Source organism: Danio rerio, chromosome 20 (genome assembly GCF_049306965.1).
Source record: "Danio rerio strain Tuebingen ecotype United States chromosome 20, GRCz12tu, whole genome shotgun sequence".
Taxonomy (NCBI): domain Eukaryota; kingdom Metazoa; phylum Chordata; class Actinopteri; order Cypriniformes; family Danionidae; genus Danio; species Danio rerio.
The window spans coordinates 14080060-14090066 of record NC_133195.1 but is presented as its reverse complement, the minus strand read 5'-3'; the positions used below and the strand labels follow the sequence as shown (position 1 = coordinate 14090066).

General features: G+C 38.3%; 1 protein-coding gene across 1 annotated transcript; it reads left to right on the top strand.

Annotated features, from left to right (window-relative positions):
• The first annotated feature begins 286 nt into the window (after positions 1 to 286).
• Positions 287 to 7098, top strand: LOC101887144 (uncharacterized). Its single transcript, XM_073933891.1, has 17 exons — positions 287 to 676; positions 798 to 930; positions 1058 to 1123; positions 1215 to 1262; positions 1340 to 1723; positions 1837 to 1938; positions 2014 to 2246; positions 2339 to 2511; positions 2604 to 2697; positions 2894 to 3241; positions 3344 to 3461; positions 3668 to 3759; positions 3982 to 4099; positions 4398 to 4502; positions 4991 to 5158; positions 5838 to 6011; positions 6218 to 7098. The coding sequence occupies exons 1-17, from the start codon at positions 527 to 529 to the stop codon at positions 6463 to 6465; spliced, it is 2754 nt and encodes a 917-aa protein (XP_073789992.1). The 5' UTR covers positions 287 to 526; the 3' UTR covers positions 6466 to 7098.
• The last annotated feature ends 2909 nt before the right edge of the window (positions 7099 to 10007 follow it).

The window sequence follows — 10007 nt, the reverse complement described above, 5'->3', positions numbered from 1 at the left end:
GCTGCAGTAATGTAAACAAATTACTCAATACTTTACCACGTTTTAACTAGGGTATATTATATACACCAAAGTTACTGTGGTAAAAGCTTGTATACCACGGTACTTTTTTCCCAATAGTCAATACTACAGTATGCTGTAGTATTCGTTATCAAAGTCTTGTATTGCAAGTTTTAAAATAGAATGCACTTTGCTACGTTGCAGTATTTATTTGCAAATTATTATAGTATTGTACATGTGGAAATGCTTATGTATAGTTATTTACAGTACTGTTATTTGCTTTGTCTTGCAGATACTCTCACTCTCATCACATTCATCTATTCTTCACTCCATTAAATACAACACAACGGCTCTTTTAAGAGCCATCATTAGCTAAAATCTCACTCAATTTCTCTCTCTCTCACTCACTCTCTCTCTCATACTCATCTTCTTCTCACACTCTCTCTCTCTCTCTCTCTCACACACACACACACATACACACACACACACACATACACAATTTATATTTTCACTTTTTTTTCTCTTCAATATGGCATCTTGTCAAAAGTCAGATTTTGACCAGTTATGTGAGGAAGCTGCCATTCTTACAAGGGAACTTGAATGCAAAGCAGCAAATTCTGCACTTGAAGCAGCTACCAGGGAGGCTGAACAAGTTCTACAGACGTTTAACCTTCCACCAGTAATGTTTTTTTTTCAAGCAATTTATTTTATATTATTTTAATAGCTTCATTAAATCTTAGTTTGTTAGCTGTTAATAGATATCAAAGTTTTTGCTTAACATCCTATATATGTCTTTTTAGTTAAATACACAGAAGACCAAACGTGCCTGCAGCTCCCTTCCCAAACCAGTTTCATTCGTGGAGAGGGATCAGTTTGGTCATCTTGTGCCTAAACGAAGAAGGCAGAAATCTTCCAAGGCAAACATTTGCGATGGTATGGCTATAATAAATTTTAGCATATTGTGTATTATTGTAGTGGACACACACATATTTCTTATAATGTGTAGCACCATCATACATTTTCTGTAATGTATAATTATATAAATCTATTTTTTTTTTAGCTACTGTGATCAATAGTGCAGGTATGTCTTCATCTTTGGGATCTGGTCAAAGAGACATTGATCATAGTGAGTAATAACTCCAACAATTTTCAAAGTAACTAGCCGTGCATGGTTATTATTACTATTTTGTCATTTGCTCCATTGTTCTTATTTGAAGGTCCATCACTGTCTGCTCACACTGTTTGGGCAGCAGCGGAAAGCATTGGTAAGTATTTCTCTGTAATGGTCAGTCTAACCAACTGCCATGAACACTATAATTGCATTTATTTTTTCCTAATACAGAAACTCTTCATCAAGAAATTGAGGACCTGCTAGGTGATACTGATCACATTAAGTGTTCAATTCCGACTTCCTCAAACACATGGGCAATTCGCATTGAGCAGTCTAAAAAGAAGTGGGCAGCTTTAAGGCCTGAGATGCTGGATTCTTTATTATCTGCTGAATATACCGAGATTAGGCAGTGCCAGCACTGCCTACTGAAGCGATCTGTCATACGATGTAAAGACTGCATTCCCAAGCAGCTATTATGTCCAGAGTGTGATATTTTGCTCCACAAAAGAAAACTTCACAACCGTGAAACTGATGTGGAAGGATTCTTTAGGCCCATATCCCCAAGTACTTTGATTAAGATGGATAGTAGAGGACAATTTCTATTTGAAGAAAAAGGCATGTATATGTTTTTTCTTTTTGTTCATAATCTTGAAACTTATCGTATAGATTTCTGTTACAATAATGATGCAGCAATGCTAATCATATTAAGGTTTGAAATTTGTTTCCAGATAGCCTTTTGCCCCTTGAGACACCTGAAGAAATTTGCAACTGTTCAATTGATTCCATTGTGGTGTCAGAGGGTAAAAAGGCAATTCTCATAGGAATTGATGGTAAGCTGAGAGGATTTAAAAAAAATTGTTTAATATTTCTATTATAAATGTATTATATATACTTTATTTCAATAGGTCGTTACAATGTCAGCTTGCCAGAATTCAAATGCTTAAAATGTAACGTAAGCAGAACAACCAACATTCCACTGTTGGTCCGCTCTGGATACTGGCCTGCCACAGCAAGCTGCGAAACTATTTACAAAATAGATGTCTTTGTGTCTTATGATCACATGAAGCTGACTGCTCCTGGAATGTCCAGACAGTCTTTTACCGGTTTACTGGAACAGCGGACAGAGTTCTTTGGCCGAGTATCAATTAAAACATTTTCAGAATAATTTCTTTCTCAATTTTGGCAGTGCAATATTTTCTTATTGGGTTTATGGTTTTTGTTGTTTTTTAGGATGGAAAGATCTGTGCTGATGCATTTCAAAGAAGCTTTTTTGAGTGGAGATACTGTCAGTTTGAAATTGATCAGCTCTGTGGGCTAAAAGTGTTCGACTGTCCAGCCTGTTCTCCATTTATGCTAGCTGTGTCAGTAGATGGCAACAGGAAAATGTATCGCTTCAAAAGAGGGTAGGTGAATTTCTGTATCTGTGTGAAAAGCATTTCTAAAAAATATTCAATACCAAAGCTTTTAATTAAATTGTTGTGTATCTATTTTATAGAGCTGAAGACCATGGCCTGTTTAAGGGTGTCTTTGTCTGTGAGGATGATGATGTTTCCAAGTTCGTGGACTACATTAATAATAAAACAAAGCATGTAAGTTCCATTATTCCTTTAACAATTGTAATTTTTCATCGCCAAATAAAGTAAAATAAAAATGTAAAAAAAAAAAAATGTTTTTAAATGTGTTTATCTGTTAGCATATTTTTGTACACAGACAAATTCACATATGTAATTTAATACTACATTGTTGAATCTTCATGTTTCTTTTACTTTGTTCTCATTTGGTAAGTCATCTGGCAAAGGTGTTTGTGGATCAAGTCAATGGACTGCAGCACGAGAGTCTGTCCCAATGAAATACAACAAGCTGGATGAGGAGGGGATGGAGGTAGCTGTCTGTCGGCATGGTGTGCTCCTAAGAAGTTTGAACATGATGAGAGGGGAAATATTTGCATATCCCATGTTTCTACAAAAGGAGCTGACACCACGCAATGTGCAGTTCATGTGCACTGATGTAATATGCAAGTACTGGCCATATCTGCAAAGAGTAGTTAGAGACTGTCCAGAGCTGTCTCCTCTCCTGGACATGAAGCCATTCCTGTCAGTTATGCATGCAAAGGCCCACTCCTGGAAATGTGAGGTAAACTATTTTCCAGAACATGAAGGTATCTGTTTGTGACTTGGATGCTTCTATGGTCTGACATTGTTTAATTCTGTAAAATATTTCACTTCCACTCTCAAGATTAAATGGGGTGGTCGAAACCAAGAAGGAGCAGGCACCACCCTGGGCGAAGAGGTCGAACAAGTAAACAGCTTCTTGTCAAGAACTGCTATATGCAGTAAATACATGACCAAAGGAGGTAACTGTATGACTGCAAACATATTCAAAGTACACAAATGCCAGATTTAGGATAAAGTGATTGACAAAATGAATTTCATTATGAATTTTTTTTATTATTCAAATTTTGACAAATTATATATCATTCACAAAGGTGTGATACAACTACAAAACTAGTATGCAACATTAATGTGAGCTTTTGATGATTTATGTTTTTTTTTTATATAGCTAGAACAGACATGATTACTATTCAGGCCATGGCATGGAATAAACGCAAAATTGAGAACCTTGCAAAATTGTTGTCCCGAAGATTACAAAAGGTATATTTCTAAATTACTTCTCTCTTACTTAGGTGGAAATGTAATAATTGTTTTGCAAACAAATTTGGTATCCATTATAAAACATGAAAACCATAGTGAATTTCAATTCAAGTGTACTTGTTATGAAAATGTTCTACTCTACTTTTATTTTAAAACGCTCATTAAATATCCCTTATATTTTTGTTTTAATACATGCACCTTTATGGTATTGTCATTCATTAGACAAAAGCAAAAATTCAGGAAGCTTCCAGAAACATTACTGCATTAAAGACAGAATTGGCAATAACAGATGACACGCTTAAAGCCTGGAGCAAAGAAATCCAGGAATGGGCTGATACAGGTAGGTATATTTTGTATTTCATATATATATATATATATATATATATATATATATATCATACATGTGTTTATTTTAAGACATAACAGTACACACACATTTATTATACATAAATACATAACTTATTTTTGATGCAATTAATCACGGTTAATTTTTTTGCCCTGCAGTAGTTTTAAGCCTTTCATTGACATAATTTAGACAACTGACAGTAATGATGTGTAAAATTGTTTATTATTGAAATTACATTCCATACCTTTCATATAATCATGATGTGCATATGTATGTCTTATCAACAATTTAGCAACAAGTGAGGCGAACATGGGCAGTGACCAGGGGCTCCAAAAGACGATTGAGTCGCTTTATGTGAGCATCAGGCAGAGGAAGCAAGATCTTTACCGTCAATCAGGTTATATAACTTTAGATATTATTCAAACACATTTGTTGGGTTTTGTCTGATTAATCTGACCTGATTGATTGATCTGATTGTCTGAGTATTGAAATCTGGCTTCTTAAAACACATGGTCAATTTCCATGGTCCAGGCCAAAAAGAAGTGGGCAGCTTTGAGGCCTGAGATGGTGTAGTCTTTATTAATAGCTGAATATACAAAGATTAACTCCTGTTGGTGACTGTTGGCAGTAATCAGGGTTGTATAACCTGGCTGAACATGTTCAGTGAGCCTATGTTGGAGAATTCTGAACATGGCAGTTATTCTTCCTATATTTCTAAATCATCAAAAATCCAACAAAAGTTTTGATGTTTAAGGTTTGTCTGCATGTTTGTTTTAACATTGTTGCATTATTTTATAATATTTGTTTTATAAGAATTGGGAAAGCACAAGTTTGATGGGAAAAAGGTTTTAAATTGTCTTTTCATATTTATTACATATTTTTAAGATGGAAACAAGAGAAGACACAAAATCCGCAGAAAGATTTGGGAGGAAAAAGCTAAATTCATTGCAGCTATTGATGAATACAACAGGGCAGCACCTCAGAAATTGCAGTCAGCTGACACAATTCTGGCATCAGAGGGCTATGCATGGCCGTGGGTCTTGGATGAGCGTGGTATGTCTTGCTATCAGTTTAAATTTTGATGTATGGCCTGTGGTTATGTGTCACTTATCTGTTAACAGTGGGTATTAGGGCTCCTCAAAAATGTAATATACCATTTATTGCATACATATAGTAAGTTGTTGATCTGTCCATGGGGACAGTAAGATGGGGCCTTAATTTATTTGTACCTTTTCAGTGGGGACTATTATTTTTTTGACTAGACTGGCCCAAAGGTGAATCATGAGCCTCGGAGCTAAATATAAATACTAATGACAAGAACAGAGACAAGAGGAAAAAGACAACAGAATGAATGACTTGAAAACTTGAAACATATTCTGATTCTTATTGGCTGTTGTAATTTTTCTCTAATTTATGTAGTGGTTAGTCAGAATCACTATCTGTCTGTTCCAAGTTGTTTTATATGCTTTCCGCAGTGTATATATACGTTTTGTTTATCAGTTATTGCAGCTAGCAACTTGTATATCATAACAAATTATGTGATGCCCTAAAATTGAGCATCCATCAATATACTAAAATCCCTTTTTGAGAGTTGTCATTAATGAAATGTGTAGTACATTCATCATAACTCTGATTTGTAAAAACTTGCTAAGTGTACTTATATAGATAACTAACATTTTAAAAGTTGGAATCACCATTGATGACATTGCTGCTTTTGATAACATGTTCACAGATAATCTTGTCATCAAAAAAAAGGCATTTGACCAACTGATGCTGCTGAACCGGCTTACTGAAGAGGAGTGTGTTGTCCTGAAAGAAATCAGAAATCACTGGAAATGCCTCAAAAGAGACCATTCTCTTCTAAATGATCTTTCAAGTAACATCGATGTTGATAAAGAACGGAATAGTAAGTCTTTCATACCTTTCTGTTAATATTTCAAAAATATGACCATAAAATCATGTTTTTAACAGAAGCTCAACTAACTGGTTATATATATAAATAGCTACTGCTTTCATCTTCTAAATACGTTCACTTTTGCTTTAATTTCTGCAAACAATTACAGTAGAACACTTTTAAGAAGTGAGTAATTATTGTGCTTTTTTATGTTACAGAACTTGACTGTGGACTTTCTGAAAAAGGAGTTTTAGGACTTCACTCTGTACTTCAGAAAAGAATGTGCTACCTCAGAACCCACATGTCCTCGGTTCAACAACTGTACACTAGTGTTCTTAACAATTGTGTTGAGTCTGCGAACATTATTGATGATGATTTTCTCGAAACGGATGAGGTGGATATCCAGTTTAGTTCAGACAATGATGATGAGGAGGTGGATAACGCTGAACTGTCATTTGAAATCTAAGCTAAGCTAAGCTTAGAGGAGAGAAAAAAGGATACACCTGCGCTTTTCTCCAGAGTTTTGCTCCAACTGTAATGGATGATTGGATATGATGTAACTTTATTTATAAAAATATTTAAACAATCTAGGGTGAAAATCAGGAGCAAACAACAGTACAAGGAGTAATCTAGAGAGAAATCCATATGAGTCACATTTCCAAGCTACAATGATTTATTTGTTTGATTACATGAGCTGCAAATTGTCCTTCATTTTTTAGGTAACATGGGGGAAAATGCTACGTCTGGGCATTTTAATATGAAAATATTGTTTTTGTCTTTGAATCCTTGTGTGCCTTTAAATTTGTCTTGTAAAAATTTTTATTTAGCACATGCTTTTATTCAAATGAAGCGGTAAGTCTTTTTTCCACATGGATGATTTGAAATGATGTTTACCTTTTTTGTATTTTATTCCTGTGAGCAATGTGTACTGTAAATTTTTAAATGCAAGAAATATATATATAAAAAAAATAACTCATTGTTTTAGTTTACATTATCTGCAGAATTTATTGCAGGAGTATTTTCTTGTATAAACAACCTTTTGTCAGGTATTTCTTGTAAGCACAATAAATGGATCTCTTGTTTGTTGACAAACAGTCACGAAAGTAGCTCTGATGACTTGTACATATCATCATAAGGCCTGTAGGCCTATAGAGAGTTTGAGTTTGTTATTATCTAGTTCCAGCACCAGCATTATCTGCCCATTCACTTTAAAACAGTGATACACATAATACTGACTGACATATTTTATAATTTAATAGAACCTTGATATAATAAAGTTGTAAGATACAGTATATTATTATACAGTAAATGACTTACTAAAGTATGTAAATTAGCCTTTAAAAAAATTAAATACACCAACAACAACATTTATTGACATTGAACTTGAAATGTAACTAAAAAACTACTTGTCACACTTTCTGTTACATAGACTGGCATAGCTGGTCATTTTTTTTAAATAAATATAAATTCCACTCTATGATTTATGGTATGATAAAAGAGAATCATAGGAAGCAATTAATTTCAGACGTGACTACATATTTGAAAGCCAAAATGTGTTGCTTTAATAAAAACACCGTTATCATTGAAAAGCATTAAACTTGAAATTATTTAATGGAAAGAAATGTAAATATTTGTTTTACATTTATAGAAATCTACATTCGTCTTGTTCTTCTCATAGATGACCATATATGGGCAAGAGTGCAATGTGTCTTTTAGTTAAACGGGGTTGTCATTGGCTGGACAGCACTACCTGAAATCGCTCTTATTGGACGATCATTTAAGCTCTATTAAAATCGCTTACTGATATAAAGTGTTTTTTTTGTTTTGCTCTTACATGTAAGTCTCAGATTCAGTCAACCATATCCGTTTTCTATGTTTAGAGTAATCATTACCTTAACGAGATCGCAACCCTAACTCTAACCCTAACTTTGCACCTAGAAAAACGTTCGAGGTTACAGAAGTAACCCTTCGTTCCCCGAGGAGGGGAACGGAAGTGCCATGAATGGGAGGATTCGGATCAGAAGCCGCTTATCTGGAGAGTATTGAACGGGCCAATGAATGAAATTAATTGGCAGCGTAAGCTTGCGCAGGTGTGCGACATCTGCAATTATCTCAGCATATAAGCACACCTGAAGCCAGCAGACGCCATCCTTTTAAGCTGAAGAGACTTTCAAACAGCTAAGGGACAGTCATTATGGCGACGGAATATGGCACTTCCGTTCCCCTCCTCGGGGAACGAAGGGTTACTTCTGTAACCTCGAACGTTCCCCTTCGGTTGGGGAACTTCAGTGCCATGAATGGGAGAATATGGAAAGCGCCATAATGACTGCACCTTACCAACACCCCCGATGAGGAGATAGTCAAGCAAGCGTGACGCACCCACATCATGGGGGGCGCGGTCCTCCAACGTGTCCCTGGCCCTAATTTATCCTACTTCAACAGAAGTTTTACGGATTTAGATATATTTTTTGGGAAGTCGTGAGCATCTAGATAATTCTAGGAAATATGACAGTACGTTGGGAAGCGTGCAATCCCGATAGGGAGGACGCTGCGGAGGCCATCCGTTACCCAAGGGGGGGATAGATGGCAGAATTTACCTATGGACTAGCCCTAAAAAGGGGGAGTACGCATAGCAAAAGAGTGGTTAGCGGAGAGGGAAGACACGGGTCCGCCCAGGGGGGGGACTTAACCGTGGCGGAATAAGCATATGGGATCGCCTAGTGGGGATCACGCATAGCAGGCACCTATACCCAAAACGCGGGCTGACCAGCGGGCAGACCTACAACGTAGTGGGCCAGCAAGTGACTCCTCCGCTGAGTCAGTGCTGGGGGCCACGGAGGAATCTGCAGGGCTCACCTGACGGGGAACTTTACTGACAGATAAAAAAGGCGCACGTACCTCCGTGTTAGGGAGAATGGCGCCGCAAGCGTGTTTCAACACCCTACCGAGTTGTCTCCTCAATCACCAAAGGGTTACCTAATACCCTTGAGGAAACCGGCTCCACTCGCAGATTGTAAAACCTTGCAAATGTGTTGGGTGTCGCCCAGCCCGCAGCTCTACAGATGTCTGTTAGAGAGGCGCCGCGTGCACGCGCCCAAGAGGATGCAACGCTCCGAGTGGAGTGTGCACGAACTCCCGGGGGACACGGCTGACCTCGACTCGAATAAGCGAGTGAAATGGCATCCACAATCCAGTGGGATAATCTTTGTTTTGATACGGCACTTCCCTGCTGCCGACCGCCATAACAGACAAAGAGCTGCTCAGATGATCTAAAATTCTGAGTACGGTCCACATAAATGCGCAGAGCGCGAACTGGACAAATTAAAGAAAGGGCTGGGTCTGCCTCCTCCGGGGGCAGCGCTTGCAGGTTCACTACCTGATCTCTAAAGGGGGTGGTAGGAACCTTGGGCACATAACCGGGGCGGGGTCTCAGGATGACGTGAGAGTAATCCGGCCCGAATTCCAGGCACGAGTCACTGACCGAAAATGCCTCCAGGTCCCCGACCCTCTTGATGGAGGCCAACGCAACCAGCAGAGCTGTCTTCAGGGACAGAAATCTTAGAGATACTGATTCGAGTGGCTCAAAGGGATCGGATCGCAGACTCGTGAGAACGAGGGCGAGATCCCAAGAGGGCATGAGAGGGGGGCGAGATGGATTAATTCGCCTAGCACCCCTAAGGAACTGGATGACCAGGTTATGCTTTCCCACGGTGCCGCCAGCTACCGCGCTATGATAAGCGGAGATGGCGGCCACGTAAACCTTGAGAGTGGAGGGCGACAGCCTGCTGTCCAACTTCTCTTGAAGGAAAGAGAGCACAACACTAATCTGGCAATTTCGGGGGTCTTCTCTGCGAGAGACGCACCATTCAGTGAATAGACTCCACTTCAGGGCGTAGGCGCGCCTCGTGGAGGGGGCTCTAGCCTGAGTGATGGTATTAACCACCGCAGTCGGTAGGTTACCTAAGTCTTCCTCGCGTCTAGGGACCACACGTGGAGGTTCCAAAGATC

Bases quoted from the DNA above. Each gene is read 5' to 3' on its own strand.
- LOC101887144 (XM_073933891.1), top strand. From the start codon at position 527: ATGGCATCTTGTCAAAAGTCAGATTTTGACCAGTTATGTGAGGAAGCT. The intron at 2,512-2,603 runs GTAGGTGAATTT...TCTATTTTATAG, and splicing joins ATGTATCGCTTCAAAAGAGG to AGCTGAAGACCATGGCCTGT. The intron at 3,760-3,981 runs GTATATTTCTAA...GTCATTCATTAG, and splicing joins TGTCCCGAAGATTACAAAAG to ACAAAAGCAAAAATTCAGGA.